This window comes from Heliangelus exortis, chromosome 23 (genome assembly GCF_036169615.1).
Source record: "Heliangelus exortis chromosome 23, bHelExo1.hap1, whole genome shotgun sequence".
In the NCBI taxonomy this organism is placed as follows: Eukaryota; Metazoa; Chordata; class Aves; order Apodiformes; family Trochilidae; genus Heliangelus; species Heliangelus exortis.
Window position 1 is genome coordinate 5,951,234 of NC_092444.1, and position 15,942 is coordinate 5,967,175.

The 15,942-nt window shown below is 63.4% G+C and overlaps 2 protein-coding genes across 6 annotated transcripts; both read left to right on the forward strand.

Annotated features, from left to right (window-relative positions):
- The first annotated feature begins 1,475 nt into the window (after positions 1–1,475).
- On the forward strand, positions 1,476–12,050 carry PLEKHG5 (pleckstrin homology and RhoGEF domain containing G5). Of its 4 annotated transcripts, XM_071766959.1 has the most exons (22): positions 1,476–1,621; positions 3,343–3,419; positions 5,370–5,499; positions 5,666–5,768; positions 5,860–5,920; positions 5,993–6,084; positions 6,162–6,298; positions 6,375–6,517; positions 7,798–7,983; positions 8,161–8,331; positions 8,405–8,500; positions 8,591–8,641; positions 8,759–8,908; positions 8,987–9,097; positions 9,163–9,312; positions 9,388–9,525; positions 9,717–9,836; positions 9,931–10,063; positions 10,133–10,242; positions 10,315–10,457; positions 10,533–11,270; positions 11,383–12,050. In XM_071766959.1, the coding sequence occupies exons 1-22, from the start codon at positions 1,489–1,491 to the stop codon at positions 11,390–11,392; spliced, it is 3,183 nt and encodes a 1,060-aa protein (XP_071623060.1). In that variant the 5' UTR covers positions 1,476–1,488; the 3' UTR covers positions 11,393–12,050. The 4 variants fall into 4 exon arrangements, with proteins under 4 accessions (XP_071623060.1, XP_071623062.1, XP_071623063.1 ...); XM_071766961.1 differs by lacking the exons at positions 1,476–1,621; positions 3,343–3,419 and adding an exon at positions 3,927–4,058; XM_071766962.1 differs by lacking the exons at positions 1,476–1,621; positions 3,343–3,419 and adding an exon at positions 4,438–4,456.
- A 153-nt stretch (positions 12,051–12,203) lies between these two features.
- TNFRSF25 (TNF receptor superfamily member 25) lies at positions 12,204–15,864 on the forward strand. 2 transcript variants are annotated; one of them, XM_071766967.1, is made up of 8 exons: positions 12,204–12,614; positions 13,903–14,098; positions 14,182–14,313; positions 14,389–14,541; positions 14,631–14,712; positions 14,797–14,852; positions 14,938–15,065; positions 15,165–15,864. In XM_071766967.1, exons 1-8 carry the CDS (start codon positions 12,585–12,587, stop codon positions 15,564–15,566), a joined length of 1,179 nt encoding a protein of 392 aa, XP_071623068.1. In that variant the 5' UTR covers positions 12,204–12,584; the 3' UTR covers positions 15,567–15,864. The 2 variants fall into 2 exon arrangements, with proteins under 2 accessions (XP_071623068.1, XP_071623067.1); XM_071766966.1 differs by having other exon boundaries at positions 14,938–15,864.
- Positions 15,865–15,942: the final 78 nt, after the last annotated feature.

Genomic DNA, 15,942 nt, shown 5'->3' on the forward strand with positions numbered 1-15,942 from the left:
TATTCTGTTTGGAATCTAATAGATCCTGCAGGAGCAATCTGGTTTGGACAGAGGTTCCTGCTAATGTGATGTCCCAGAGCAGGGGCTCAGTCCCTGGGGTCCCTGAGACCTATTTAGTTTTGGGTCTCCAGCAGAGGAAGGAGGGATGCAATGCACTGCACAGTGCCAGATCATTTTGGCTGGTGGCTGCTGTGGGTACAAGTACTCTGCAAAAAATGCTTTTATATGGTTTGTTACGTTTCCTAGCGCAGCAGAAATTAACCTGTAAATGAGGAAATTTAATCTAATGGCTGCCAGAGAGGGGGTGAGAGAGTGAGGAGCTGCAAGGGGGCTGTGCAGCGTTTCTGCCTTTGAAGGAGTTAAAGCTTTAACCTAATCCAGCCTAATGATCCCCATCTGGCTGGGTCTGGCAGTGCAGGGAGGACTTGGCTGGCAACCTGGCCTGAACAGTGGCTAAAATAAATACAGGGGCCATTGTGCAGCTGAGGCGAAAATCTCAGGTGAGGTTGGGGGTTCAAGGTGTGGGGCTGTGGGTTGAAAAGGCACCAGAAAAGTGAGATGGGTAAGCACTGTGGATGAAATCAAAATCCCTTGGGCTGAGCATTCCCCCCAGGGCCAGGGGCTCTTGGTACTGTGATTGATAGGAAATCGATTACTTGGCACTTCAGACATCAGGGATGTGCTAAATAAAGTACAGTGGGTGTTTTTGTTATGTTAGCATTTAGTATTTACGCAGCAATTTGTTTTATTTTGAGGTACCTTTTCTGGCAAAGGGTGCCTAGAAGCAGCGAAACTGGGGAGCGTGTGGCGCCTTCGGGAGGAGATTCTGTTGATGCTGATGAGTTTGGGGGCTGGGATGGTCTCAGCCTGGCTGATCAGCCCACGCCATGCCTTGTTTTCCTTCAGCTTTAGTGAGATTTTTGTGTGGGGCAAGACAAAGGTGCCCTCCTTCGCCGCTTTTGTGGGTTTTAAGCCCCGTCTGGTGCTTTCCTGTTTGCTCAAGTTCAGCAGGAGGGAAAACCCCCCTAAAGACCCCTGCCTTTCCCCTTGCAGACTGGGGGCCCCTGGCATGCCTACGGGTGCGGAGGTGCAGCCGGGGCTCGGAGCAGTGCATTCCTGCCCCCCCCCCCCAAAAGCTGTCGGACAGCAGAGCCACAACAGCCCCCCTCTTCATGCCGATTATTTTAATCACAAGTGTGTCTTGTCTCTGCGGCCTAATGTCTTTCATAGACGGCGGAAAGTGAAATTTGTGCAATGTCTGTAGGAGGCTGAAGAAAGGCCCTTTGTGTGCCCCCCGCGCGGGCGCTGGGCAGCCTCCAGCAGCACCCTCCGCTGCTCCGCGGCTCCGGCCGCCGCCGTCAATGCGCCGCTTGTCCAGAGACCGGGACCCGCTCTTAAAGCTGGAGCTGGGCTCCCCCGGCTAGTCCCACTGGTGGCCCTGGTGGGGTGGGCACGGCTCTGGGGAGCCCTCCTGACCGTCACCCCAGGATGTTTCTGTACTGGAGGAAACGGGGTGCCTACGAGCTGGAGGCTTTGCCCGCCGGGCTGGCCGGTATGGAGTACGGGGCGGTGGAGCGCTTCTCCTGGAGCTCCAGCCTGGACATCAGCGAGGAGCTTGGGGGTAGGTGGCTGGGGGGGGGGTGTGGTGGGCTGCAGGTAGCCACGTTTGACCAAAAACCTCTAGCCCAGGCAATGAGGGTGAGGGGCTGGGAGAAGCAGGGATGCAGCAGGGATGCGTTGGGGAACACAGTGTGGGTGCTGCTGTGGGGGTGCTGCAGGTGCAGCCAGGAAGCACCAAGTAAAGTGGCTCTTGCCACCAGCACACCTCCCTCCTGGCTCAGATGGATGTCTGAAACAGCGAGCTGCCGTGGGGTGCTCTGGTGTGAGCACGGTCCGGTTTCACACTCGTTTGCTGTCACCGGGAGAGCCAGGTGTGACAACGCAGCCTGCAGCAGGAGGAGGAGGTGGCTGTCTGGAGAGAGGAGCTGGTGGGGACAGGATCCCTCCTCCAGCCCATGAAGTATCTGGTGGGGACATAGACACCCTCCCACCTCTGCCAGAATGTGGGGGTCCCTCTGCGTGCTCCCACCCAGCACACATCAGGCCTTGGGGTGTGTGTGACCTGCTGCCAGGGTCAGCCCTTGGGAAGAGCCACGTGGCTCTGTCCCTGCCACTGGCTGCAGCGTGGGTCTTGTCCCCGGCACTGACGGCCATTCCGACCGGCCACGAGTTTTCGGTGAGTTTGGAAAACTTTCCCTTGGGTGCGTGAAAGAATTTGTTATTTGTTTCCGTTATTATTCCTGATAGGTCAAGTGAAACAGCAGCAGTGGGGGGCCCAGCCCAGCGGGCGCTGTGGGGACAGAGCCCCCATTGTGCTCCTGCCGCGGGGGCCGGTGGCAGCCCCCGCTCCCAACCCTCCCAGGGGGCAGCAAGCCCAGCCCTGCCTGGCTGCTCCTGTCCAGCAGTGCCCCCCGTGCCGTGGCAGCCCTGGCTGGTGCAGGCAGCCAGTCCTCTGGCTGGGAGCTGGGACAACCAGCACTCATCTGAATTGTCTCACCCTCTCTGGGCAGAAGCAGCAGCTTCTTCAGAGCTGCACCAAAAGGCATTTTTTTTTTTTCATGCTGACTGAGTCTAACTCTGGCCTTGGCTGCGGTCCTGCTCAAGCAGGCAAGGATGCTGTTGTTGTTGGCAGGAGGGATGCAGGAGAGGGGAGTGGTGTGGCAGGGGAAGCCCCTGTGCTGGCTGGGGCCACCTCAGCTGTGCCACCCGGCGCAGCCTCCCCAAATCCCCTCCAAATCCCCTGCATCAGTTCTGTGCTCCACAGGGCAGCTTCCCCTGGGAGCATCCCTGCCCCATGGTGGGGCTGCCACAGAGGAAGGTGATTGTATTGCTCCTTTGCTGTAAGCTACCCAGAGTCTATTATTTTTACACGATTAGACATGACACATAACAAAAGCCTTCAAAATAGGATTTGTCCCCAAGGCCGATTTAACTGTCAAAGCTAAAAGTGGTTCCTAAGCCCCTTTGGGGGCTGGTAAGTGACAGCTTTACTGTTCCTGCTGCAGGCCCTGTCTGTGCTGGCTGCTGGGCAGCTGGGGCAGGTCCGTGTCCTGACGCTGCAGGATGCAGCTCTTACTCTTGGACAAGGGGTTTCATCTCCCTTGACAGGCTGTGGGGCAGGCAGGAGCAGTCAGAGCCTCAGCTGAGCCTGAGTGCTTTGCCAAGCTCTTCACCCAGGGTCTGCGGCGTGGGAGCATTGGTGTGAGCCTCCGGGTGCAGGCAGGGCTGGAAACGGGGCTGGGACTTCAGCACCCCAACACTGCTTCCCCCTCTCTCCTGCAGCTGAGCCGTGCCTGCCGGAGGAGACTGTGCTGCAGTGCCAGAACCCTGACTGCACCAGCGAGAAGAGGGTGGACAAGGTGGGTCCTGTGGGGTGATGGGCAGCACTGAGCAGATGCCTTCTGCTGGCGCCTGGTGTCAGCCTCACAGGTGAGAAGGGGCAGTGGGTGGCTCTGACCAACCTGCTGCGCCCTAAAGCTCCTTTAGCACAGCTGACAGCCCCCTGCCTGCTGCATCCCCCTGCCCCGTGCTGCTCATGTGTGCCCTGGTAGTGCCTGCAGTCCTGCCAGCATTTAGCAGCACGGCAGTGCCTTGCCCCCTTTCCTTTAGCTGGTGTGATTCAGTCTAATCCACTCCAGCCCATCTGTGCCCCAGGTCGCTAACACAACGCTGGGGCAGATTTAGGGTCCCTTCTCTCCTCACGGCTGTCTGGGTGTGGAGCAGGGCTGGACCCACACGCTGGTTCCTGGTGAGTCCCCGGGGTTCCTGGGCCACGGGCGGTGTCCTGGCGCGGCAGTGGGACGGCAGCCTGGCTGTGCCGGGAGGTGTTGCCGCTGCCACCGCGCTTTGTTTGCACGGCTGGGGCAGCAGGGCCAGTGCCAGCAGGGGAACACGTGGCGCTGGGCTGTGGCTACCAGGGGGTGCAGCTGGGACAACCAGGTGGGACCCAGCAGGTCACTCTGACACCTTCACCAGAGACCTCCAACAACACCAGGAAGGTAGAGTGGGGTGGGGGGTCCTGGCCAGGCTGGGGGCTCCGTGGCACAGAGCTGCATTCTATGCCCCTCTCACTTTGTGGGGCAGCTCCTGAGAGCTGCGTGGTGGCAATGGAATTTGACCCCTGGGGTGGGCAAAGGGGAGAGGTCTGGGGCTGAGCCACCAGCACGGGGGATGCCCCACATAGGGAATCCCACATCCTGTCAGGGCAGCTGCTGAGGGTCACAGGGCATTCTCAGAGTGAGTGCTGCTGCGACCAGTTGCAGCCATACTTCCTACCTCAGGTGCCACGATGGCCACAATGGAACTGGGCTGGGCACATGGTAGGAGAGGGAAGGGCTAGGTCCAGGGACACGGGGCATCTTGGGCAGGGCTGTCTTGTGCCCAGGAGAGGGCCCAGGTAGGTGTCGTGGAGGTGGGTGCTGTGGAGGGCCTGGTGGCCCTTCGGGGAGCGCGCGGGTGGTGGGACCGCGTCATCTCTGACCTCAGCAGTGCCGGGAGGAAGGGGGGCAGGAAGCGGGGGCGGCTGGAGCCGCACGGGCACTTCCTCCCCTCAGCAGCACAGCTCTGCAGGCAAGCCCAGGCAGGGCTCGTTTCTCCTCAGCAGCCTCTCACACCCTCCATGTGCAGGGTGACAACAGGAATCCTGCACAGGGACAGGGACATGCCATTGGTGCAGGGGGCTTGCTGGCAGTGACCAGTGGCACTGCAGTCCCCAGGATTGGGACCAAACAGAGCCCCCGGCAAGGCGGGCGCTGGCTGGGGGTCATGGGCCGTGCACAGTGCTGGGGGCCTGGCCAGGAGTTTAAAAATAACCCACTGTGAATGCCCGGTGGGGCTGGGGCTGGGGCTGGAACTGTGGCTGTGGCCGGCACACAATGGAAGGAAACGCGCCGGCTTCGAGCATTGTTTTGCCACAGACGCTCGCTTCCTCCGTCCTGCTGCAGGGATGCTGCTTTTGCCAGCACAAAGGGGCTGTGGCACCAGAGCGTGGCCCCCCTGGCAGCCAGAGAGGTGTGGGTGGCATGGGCACAGGTGTCTGTCCCCTGGTTCTTCTCGGTGCCCAGGCACATGCAGCTTCCTGGGCTCCCTGCCAGTGTGGCAAAGCAGGGAGGGGGTTCTGCACTGTAGGACCCACACCTCATGGATGTGTCCTGCCTTTCCTCGTGCCCCCCTTGGCCTCAGCGTCACCCACTAGCACTGTGCCAGGGGCTGCCAGGGGTGGGAAGGGGGTCCCTGCTGCTCATGGTGTCACCCATCCATGACTTGCAACCCCCAGGCAGCCCGTGCCCAGCTGACCTGTTTGCCCACAGGTATGCCAGCCCACAGAATGCCAGCAGCTGAGCCCCCGCAGCCCCCTCGTCCTGTGTGAGCCTGGTGCCCACCACCTCCATGGCACCATGCACTTTGATGGCCACATCTCCTTCGACCTGCCCCCACAAGGTGAGCCGGGTTGGATGTGGCCAGCACCACTGCTCCCTGCAGGATGTGCTCAGGGCTGCCATGGTGCTGCAGCAGGAAGGGGATGCACTTGGGGCTGGTGCAGGACAGCCCAAGCCAGCACAGGGCCAGGGGTCTCCGCATAGCCCAGCTCCACACTTCTTTTCAGGCTCCATCCTCGCCCGCAACATGTCGACACGCTCGTGCCCCCCACGCACCAGCCCTGCCTCTGATGTGGAGGAGGAGGAGGAGGGAGCAGTGGATAGCAGAGGGTGAGCCCCCAGTCCTGAGCATCCCCTCAGGGTCCTCCCCGTGTCCCCAGCCCATGGTGTCCCCATCACTCTGCCTGCTCTGTACCCACAGGGAGCGGAGGAGCTCAGCGCTGAAGCTGCCCAAGAAGAAAGCTTGGCGCAGGCACACGGATGTAAGGCACCAACCCCTCTCCCCAGGGTGCTCAGGGGGGACCCCTGGGCAAGCAGCTGCTGCCTTTCCGCAGGACCCCAGCAAGGAGTGTTTCACCCTGAAATTCGACCTCAGTGTCGACATCAAGGCAGAGATTGTGCCAGCTGCAAAGAAGAAGTCGCTGGGGTGAGTCTGCCAGGGCCAGATGTGGGGTAGATGTGGGGACAGATGCAGAGATAGACACAGGCCTCATGTCCCCTCAGGGAGGTGCTGCTGCCAGTCTTTGAGAGGAAGGGCATCGAGCTGGGCAAGGTGGACATCTTCCTGGACCAGTCTCACACGCCGCTCTCCCTCCAGTTTGACGCCTACCGCTTCGGGGGGCACTACCTGCTGGTGAAAGGTGCAGCAGGAGCTCTGGGGGAGGCTCAGCTGCCTCGGGGCTCACAGGGGACTCTGACTACCCAATGCTTTCACAGCTAAACCTGGGGATGAGCTGACAGTGGAGCAGGCAGCATGGGATGCCAGGTCGGCTGGCCTGCCCCTCCTGCACCCTGCCTGCACCGCCACGTCGCTTGGGCCAATGTCAGAGCTGGGACGCCAGGAGGGCCCCGACAGCCTGGTGAGTGCTGGTGTCAGCCCCGGGGGTGGGACTGGGAAGGGGATGATAGGGTGCAGAATCCCCCACCAGCCCACCTTGCCAGGAAGATGGGAACATGGCACAGTAGCACAGCATCTCGTGTGGGCTGAATACACTCCCTAGGGCCCCTAGGAGACAGTTCAGCTCCTGGCTGTGCCCTGTACCAGGTGTGTTGGCTCAGGCAGTGGCACCAGCCCTGCGGCTGTGCCAGGTACAGGCTGGCGCCAGAGCAAAGGTAAAGAGGAGCCCCAGAGGCCCTGGCAGTAGCAACCACTGGGTGCTACCCAGGGCTCACCCTGTCCACCAGCTCTCCACCAGCCTGGCAGCTGCTGAGCACAGCTTGGTACTGGTCCATGGACCCTGGCCCCAGATAAGGTGTGGGGCTGGGCTGGCTGCCACTCCCGTGGGAGCCAGCTGGCATGCTCCTGGGGAGTGACACTGGGGATGCTGGCAGGGGGGATGAGGTGCTTGACCCCACGCTGACTGCCCTGGACACGGCAGGGCAGTGAGTAACAGGATGTGGAGGTGCTGTCCCCACCTGGGGCCAGGGACGGGGCAGGACACGAGGATGTGCCCGTTGCGGTGGTGGCAATGTGCCACACCACGTGTCTCGGTGGCAGGCGCAGAGCCCTGGCCCTGCTGCCCTTTGTGCCGCGGTGAGGAGATGGCACGGCCCTGTCCCGGCACGGCTGGGGACATGCGGAGAAGCAGCCGGGACCGCGGTGCCCGGGGCCGGTGGGAGCCGCTTGGCCGTGACCCAGCTCTTGCGGCCGGCCGGGGGGCTTTGATCTTTGCTGGGGAATTGTTCAGATCTGGGTGGTTTATCTGGCCAGGAGGGAAATTAGGTTTTCGGTGCTGGCCCCACCTCCTTTTGTTTCGGAGGAGCCTGTCCGGCTCCAGCTCCGTGTCCGAGCTGGGAGAGCGGTCGGGTGGGCGGCTGGGCTGGGTGCTGAGCCCCACGGGATGCCCTGAGCCCCGCACCGTCGGGGCCCCTCGCCCGTGACCGGCTGGGCTCAGCCCAGCAGCACCCGGCCCCAGGGATGCAGGTAGGCAGGTCAGTGCGGGCAGGGGAGCGTGGCCAGGGGTCCCCACTGCCCGGGGAACACACCACTGCCTGGGGTGCCGTCTGGGTGTCTGGCTGTTCCACGGGTGCTCGAGACTGGAGCTGTTGCGGTGTTGTGCTGCATCGTGTCACTGTCCCCAACCCGATGGCATGGCCACACGGCTGCTGAACCAGAGGACACCGGCTGTCCCCACTGCAGGCTCCGGGCCGGCGGAGGAAGAACATGACAGAGTTTCTGGGAGATGCCAGCATCCCCAGCCCTGAGCTGGCCCCCCATGGCAGTGGCTCCCTGCCTGCCAACGGCACCGACACCTGGAAGAACCGTGCCGCCAGCCGCTTCAGTGGATTCTTTGGCTCCGGCAGCAGCACGGGCTCCTTCGGGCGGGTAGGTGGGATGTGGGCACGGGGGGATGGTGTGGTAGCTACTTACAGCAGTGTTGGGGAGCTGGGATGAATTGCCTGGAGCTCAAGCCCTGCCAGGTCTGCAGGCAGGGCAAGGGGGTCTGTGGCACACCCCCGCCAGCCCCCCCGCCCAGCCGCTCTGCCCCTTGCTTCCGGCCAGGAGACGGAGAAGCTGGAGCAGCTGGTGAGCAGGCTCCATGCCTACGGCACCATCGGGCTGCCCAAGATGCCACCCCAGCTCTGCTTTGACCGTGACTCCTGGGAGGAGGATGGGGACGAGGCTGGGCTGGCACTGGAGGACAGCTGGCAGCAGATCATCCGGGGTGCAGAGGTAGGGCTTGGGGCTGGGTGGCTTTGGTGGTTCTGCCCAGCTGCCAGCAAGGTGCTGACGCTCAGTCTGGCAGGCCCTGTCGCGCCGGCAGTGCCACCAGCAGGAAGCCATCTGGGAGCTGCTTCACACCGAGGCCACCTACATCCGCAAGCTCAAAGTCATCACCGACGTGAGTGCTGGCAGCTGTGCCACGCCGTGCCATGGTGGGGGGGCAGGGGGCCATGGCTGCAGCCCACCAGCTCCTGCTCTGTCCCCCCAGCTCTTTCTCTGCTGCCTGCTGAACCTGCAGGAGTTGGGGCTGCTCTGCGAGGTGAGCAGTGGGGGGGGCCGCAGGGTCAGGACCCCCAAGTCAGGATGAGGCCCTGGCCTGGCTGTGCTGTCAGGGTTAGGGTGCCACCCTCACACAGCTGCCCGCCTCACCCCACAGGTGGATGCCGAGAAGCTCTTTGGTAACATCGGAGAGATCATCCAGCTGCACCGCAAGCTGTGGCGCAGCGTCATGGCCCCAGTGCTGGCCAAGGCGCGCCAGACCGGAGCACCACTCGACCCCATTGACTTCCTCAGTGGCTTCAAGATGGTGAGTGGGGACGCTGTGATGCAGCAGGGGGCCGTGACACTCTGTGCCCAACCGTGACCCTCCCCCTGCACCTCCCAGTTTGGCTCCCTCTTTGAGCCCTACGTGCGGTACTGCATGGAGGAGGAGGGCTGCATGGAGTATATGCGGGCACTGCTGCGGGACAGCGAGCTCTTCCGCGCCTACGTGACGGTAAGGGGAGTGTGGGGGGCTCAGGGTGGGGGGCCAGGGCCAGGGCTGATATCTGCGTGCCACAGTGGGCCGAGAAGCACGAGCAGTGCAGCCGCCTGAAGCTGAGCGACATGTTGGTGAAGCCCCACCAGCGCCTCACCAAGTACCCATTGCTCCTCAAGTCTGTGCTGAAGAAGACAGACGACCCACGCGCTCGTGATGCCATCACTACCATGGTAAGAGGCCAAGGGTATGGTGCAGTGGGACAGGTGGTGCCTCCCAACCGCTCACATCCACTGTTCTGGCCACAGATTGGCTCCGTGGAGCGTTTCATCAACCACGTCAACTCGCGGATGTGCCAGCGGCAGGAGCAGCAGCGCCTGGCTGCCATCCTCAGCCGCATCGATGCCTACGAGGTGGTAGAGGGCAGCACGGACGAGGTAGACAAGGTAGGCTGGCCATGGCAGAGCTGCCAAACCACCCCTCCTCTTGCCACACCATGCCACACTGTGCCATTTTGTGATCTCAATGCCACCCATGCTGTGCTGTGCCACCCAATGCCATGCCATGCCACCCATTTCCCTGCCGTGCTATGCCACCCCACACTGTGCCCTGCACTGATGCTGGGGGCTCCTGGCAGCTGCTGAAGGAGTTCCTGCGGCTGGACCTGATGGCCCCCATCCCTGGCACCTCCCCGGAGGACACCCGGCAGCTCCTCCTCGAGGGCAGCCTGCGGATGCGGGAAGGTAAAGACAGCAAGGTGAGGACTGCGGGGGATGGGGACCCCTGGCCCCTGCCCCCCCACCCCTGCCCACCTCGCTGGCCGGTGCCCACAGCTCCACTCTGTCCCCCAGATGGACGTCCACTGCTTTCTCTTCACCGACCTCTTCCTCATCACCAAGCCCCTCAAGAAGGCCGAGCGCACCAAGGTGGTCCGACAGCCCCTGCTGATGGACAAGGTTGTCTGCCGGGAGCTGAGGGACCCGGGTAAGCAGCATGGGGGAGTCATGGGGGCCACAGGGGGTCCCGGGCGCTGCTGACAGCCCCTGCCTGCAGGCTCCTTCCTTCTCATCTACCTGAACGAGCTTGGGAGTGCCGTGGCCGCCTACACCTTCCAGGCCAGCGGGCAGTGCCGCAGCTGGGTTGAGGCAGTGCGCAACGCCCAGGTGAGGGGTGTGGGAGGGGGGTGGGGGGTCCCATGGGTGCCCCGTGCCTCTCTGATGCATCCCCTTCCTCAGAACCTGCTGCAGCGGCTGCGGCAGCGCCGGCGGTTGGAGGAGGAGGAGAAGGAGGAAGAGGAGGAGGGTGAGAGCGGTGCCTCGGCCACCAGCTCACCCACTGTCCGGCGCCATGGCAGCACCAGCCTGGACTCGCAGCAGTGGTAGGGAGCAGGAGGGGCGGCCCCATGAATCCTCCGGCCTGGCGCAGCCCCCTCCTCACTCTGCTGTCCCCACAGCCCCTCTGATGGCTCGACTGAGACCCTCGCGGTGGTGGCAGTGGACGGCGGCGGTGAGCTCTCCTCCCCAGACTGGGACACGGGGCCCTTCAGCTCGACCTCGGACGGCTCCTCCATCGGCACCAGAACCTCTGCTGAGACCCCTACCCAGGAGCTGCCTGCGGGTGCCCTACCTGTACCCCTGCCCCACGGTGCGGAGCCCCCCGCTGGTGGCTGCCGCTCGTCCTCCATCGACAGCGCCTACGGCACGCTCTCCCCTGCCTCCCTGCGGGACTTCAGCCAGCAGCCAGAGGGACAGGAGCCTTCCCCGGCCCCGCGGCCCCCCTCACCCCGGCTGCGCCGCCGTACGCCTGTACAGCTCCTGCCCTGCCCGGTCAGGGTGCTCAAGTCCAAGTCAGAGGCCAGTCTGCCCCAGCTCCTGCTCCCTGGCTCCCCAGCCCCCCTCAGCCAAAGCCGCAGCCTCTCCGACCTCTGCGCCGACCCCACTCGGACTCTTGCCCAAGCTCTCGCCCCCGCAGCTGCCCCCAGCAGCAGTGGCAGCTCTACCTCTGAGCTTTCGGAGCCAGAGGAGCCTGTGGAGAGCCGAGCATCCCTCCCTGGGGAGCTCAGTTGCCACCCCCATCCCACTGCCCATCGCACCCTCTCAGACCCACAGCCAGCACAGCACCGCAAGCTGACGCCAGCGCAGCTCTACCGGATCCGGACCACACTGGTGCTCAACTCCACGCTGACTGCCTCGTAAGCACACCCCTGCCCTCCTACTACCAGAGGATGCTGTGGCCCTCCTGGATCCTCGACAGGGGCTGGTTCCCCACACTGAGGGCATCTCTCTCCATTCTGTCCCTTTTAGGGAAGTCTGAGAGCCGTGGGTCAGCAACGATGGATGTCTGGTCACACCGATGAGCTGCTCCCACTTCTAACTGTAGCGTACTGCTGGGCCAGGCAGAGCAGCTGCTGGGATGCCATGCTGGTGGGCACGCAGATGGGGATGCAGACTGGTCCCCTTGGCGAGGACATGCCCCAGGCAGGGCAGCACGAGGCTGCCTCCTCCCTGGAGTGGGGATGGACATGGCTCATGTGAAACCCTAGTCCACAGAGATGAAGGTTGTTGGTCGTGGCCCAGCCACCCTACAGTGTGTTGGGCAGGTGGCCCTGGGGCTGTGGGGTGGCTTCAATGAGTGAGGAAGGAATGATGATGTTGGCAGTGGTGAGTGAGGAAGGTGATGAGAGGGACATGGTGCCAGTGGCACAGTGCTGCGAGCAGTACAGTGAGGAGGCTGGGGCTGGTGGCAGGAGGGAATGGTGCTGAGCTGGGGTGGGCGGTGGTCCCGGGGTCTGGCTGGTGGCCCCAGTGTCTGGCTGTGGCAAGGTTTGCTCTGTGGGGTGGGTTGGGTGGCAGCACCTGGGGACAGACCATGGGAGTCACAGGGGGATGTGGTGGTGGCCAGAGCACCAGCTGCCATCCTGTGCCAGGCTGTACTCCACATCAAGCAATAAACCAGCTGGTGCACACCGGCACCTGCCTTGCCTCTCCTTTGGCTGTGGTGGCACCCGGTGACGGGGCAGCTCTGGGGTGGGCGTACGGTGTGGCTGAGGGAGCCCACCGGGGCAGGCACTGAGGTGGGGGTGGGGGACTCCAACTTTGTGCCCTGGGGCTTGGGGTGGGGATGGAGCCCCAGGGAAGGGGGTCTGTACTGCTTCCCGCCCCTTGCACGCCCTGGCCATGGTGGGTCTGTGCCAGTGGGACAGTGAGGGCGGTGGCTGGGTCGCCTGTGTCGGGGAGGCGCAGGTCCCTCCCGCGCCCGGTGCTCCCGTCATGTGCTCTCGCGGTCCCGGTCCTCATTTCCAAAAAAGCATTTCCTCCTGCACTGCCGGTGTAAAAGCCTGTGTGGGGAGGGCTGGCGCTCACTCACCACGCGTCACGGGCTGCCGGTGGTGGCCATGGGGTGCTGGGGCGCCCTGCCCGGGCACTGAGCTGCCCCGACACCCCACCGTGCCCCCCGTCCCGCTCCCCTGCTGCCCCGGCATGACTCAGCCGCATCGGCCGCAAGGATGAAGCGCTGCTACCCGGGGGCAGCTTGGGTGAGTGCAGCAGTGCTGGGGCCCTGTGGCACTGGTTGCAGGGTGCCCTGGGGGCTGTGGAGGAGGAGGAGGGGGGCTGGGGCATACCTCACCACCACGCTGTGCTGTGGCACGGCCAGGGAGACCACAGGCAGGACTACGACATGGCTGTGGCAGCTGTGTACTCAGCCTGGGGGCTGCAGGCAGGGCCCTGCCTGTGGGCATGGGTCAGTGCTGCTGGTAGCCACCAGGGCCATCCTGGGGCTGGGCTGGTGACTGCCCCATTCCAGGGGTGGCAGGAGTTGAGTCTTGCTGGGGCTACATTACAGGCAGTGATGGTGCCTGCACAGCACAGGGAGTGGTAGTTGTCCCCGCTGTGCCATGGGATGGCACCTGTGCGGGCAGCTCCCTGCCCGCGGGCACCTGCTCCCGCTGCCAGAGCAGGGGCAGAGCCTTGGCTGCACCTCACCATGGGACTGCTGCGCCTCAGCGGTGACTCAGATGTGCCGCTGGCAGCAGGGCCAAGGCAGCCTCCCCAGCCCATGGTGGAGCTCTGTGAGTGGGGCAGCCTGTGCATGGTTTCCTGTCCACCAGTGGTGGCGGGTTTTATAGAAAATGATTCAGCTGCCGTAATCGGGGCCATCGCAGCTGGGAAATCCAGCCTCTGGCGAGGAATCCCCTGGCTTCCTGCCCACACTGCCAGCACTCTGCACCTCCCCAGGGTGGGGGTGCGGGCGTGGGTACCCCATTGCTGAGGCCGTTTAGGAGCGGGGCTCCCCAGGGTGCAGCACTGGGACGGGGGGGGAAGCTGTGACCTAGTTTAGGACACATGTACAATGAGCGATAGCATCGGGGAGAGTGGGGAGAGCGTAAGCAAGCACAGCTTCCTCTTGGGGAGGAAATCGCCTGCTCTTTGAGGGAGATAAACCCCAGGAAAGTCAATGCCGGCAGCATTAACCCTCCTGCACCTGGCTGCTGGAGCCTCCCTGAGCTAGCTGGCCTAGGGGCAGGAGGATTGGCACTGCTGGCAGCCTGTGTGCCCAACTCCCTTGTCCCCTTCCCCAGGGACATGGGGGGGAGGTGGTTGAGGCCCTGCTCCTGGCTATCCTGGTGGCACTGTTCCCAAAAGACACAAGGGGCACCCAACAGCTACAGGACATGGGGCTGTGGCTCCAGCCCTTCTGCCTGGTTCAGGCACTGGTGTTTGCACAGCGATGAGCCTGGCTTGGCTCTGGCTCAGGCAGTAGGAATGGTGAGGACCCAGTTCATGGTTCCTGGGTGCCCCAGCTGTCTGCATCCCTGTCTGCAGGTGATCCTGGCAGGCCTGTGGCTGGCAGCAAGTGAATCACAGCCCCCGGGGTGCCAGGACTGTGCCGTGCTGCCAGGGCGGCAGGTCCTGGTGCAGCCGGCCACCCGCCTGCGGAGGTTGGCTGCCAGACCCTCCTGCCCCCCTGGCATGAACTGGATTGAGGGAGCTCGTCAGTGCTGTGCCCAGTGTCCTGCAGGTGAGAGACACCCAGATGGTGAGTCCTGGCATGGTGCTGGTGTGCTGGTCACATGCTATCTTGTCACCCCCCTGTCCCTGCAGGGATGTTCCTGGTCAGCCCCTGCTCGAGCCATGGTAATGACACTGTCTGTGCCCCCTGCCCCCCTGGAACCTTCCGCACCCTACCCAACACCTTCACCAAATGCCAGGCTTGCTACGAATGCGCCCGCCAAGGTGAGCCAGAGGTAGGCTGTGCCGTGCCTTGCCGTGCTGTGCCGTGCCATACTGCTTACTGCCTGTCTCCTGCAGACTTCCAGAGTGTGCTCAGCAACTGCTCAGCCACCAGCAATGTGGTCTGTGGCTGTGAGCCTGGCCGCTTCCGTGACTGCCTCGACGAACACTGCACTGAGTTCTCCTGTCGACAGTGCCAGCCCTGCACTGGGCAGCTCATCCAGAGGCCCTGTGAGTGCTGCCACTGGGCCCCCCCGTGCCCCCACTGGCTGTGCCACCCCCAGCCATGCTCCCCTGCCTGACACCTGCCCTCTTCCCAGGCTCGGAGGAGCAGGACACGCTCTGTGGCAGCTGCAAACCTGATTTCTATGCTGAGGGCAGCGAGTGCCGGCCGTGCCACACGTAAGCACTGACCCTCCCTGTGCCCTGCCTGGGTACACACGGGGGGCTCGTGGCATATCACCCACAGCTCCCCTCTCCCTGCAGGAGCACCCCGGAGACATGCAGCAAGGAGTGCCAGCGGGTGTGTGGTGTTGGCCAAGGTGCGATGGAGGTGGGGCTGGGGGTAGTGGTGCAGGGGACACTGTGCTGGCCAGCTGATGGGGATGCTTCTGCTCCTCCTTGCAGGTTTAGGGCTGGAGTACATCCTGCTGGTGCTCACCGGGCCCCTCTTCCTGGGCGCCCTTATTATTTACCACAAGAGGAAGCGGTTCCGGCACGATGCCCTGCCAAGCAGCCCCCTGCCAGCAGCACAGGTAGCCACCTCCATGGCTGGGGCTGTGGCCACGTCGTGCTGCCAGGTTAGTGCCCAGGGTTGGGACAATCTGCACTGGACCCAGATGTGGTTCCCACAGGAAATGGAGCATGACATGAGCAAGGTGAGGAGCAGACCCAAGCCCCAAGCCTTGCTGCAGGAGCAGCCCAGCAGCGTTGAACGACTGGGTGGTGAGGTGGAGCCCTCTGCCCCTTCGGAGCCCCACAGCACCCTGCTGCAGGGCAGCCAGCTCTACGCTGTCATTGACGCGGTGCCGGTGAGGCGCTGGAAGGAGTTCATGCGGGTGCTGGAGCTGCGGGAGGCTGAGATTGATCTGGTGGAGCTAGAGGTGGTTCACATCCGTGACCAGCAGTATGAGATGTTGAAGCGCTGGTGCCAGCAGACCAGTGCCACGCTTGACCGTGTCTTTGCCGCCCTGGAGCGCATGGAGCTGGCCGGCTGCGCCGAAGCGCTGCGCCAGAGGCTGCTGGAGGGACCCTGACCCTGCCACTGCCACCTGGCACCTTCCTGGGTGCCTCAGACAACCCATACCCCTAAGTATTGTTACTTATGACGTGTAGACATATTATGTCAGTTTTATGTCCCCTCCCGCCGCCCTCCCCTATTTATGTCCCCCAGCTCTCAGAGCCAGGGGGACCCTGCGCCCTGGCATGTTGGCTTGCCGGGCTGCTTGTGGGATGAGTGGGTGCTGACCCCGCCACAAACCCATGGGATAGTTCTCGAGGCCGCCCGCTGCCAGGTGTGCCTGCCCCCGCCCCAATAAAGTGGTGCGTCCTCCATCTGCTGCCCCTGGCCCTCCTTCCCAGGGCTGCGCCAGGACCCTGCTGGTATCGGGGTCACCACCGGTTCTGCGGCCA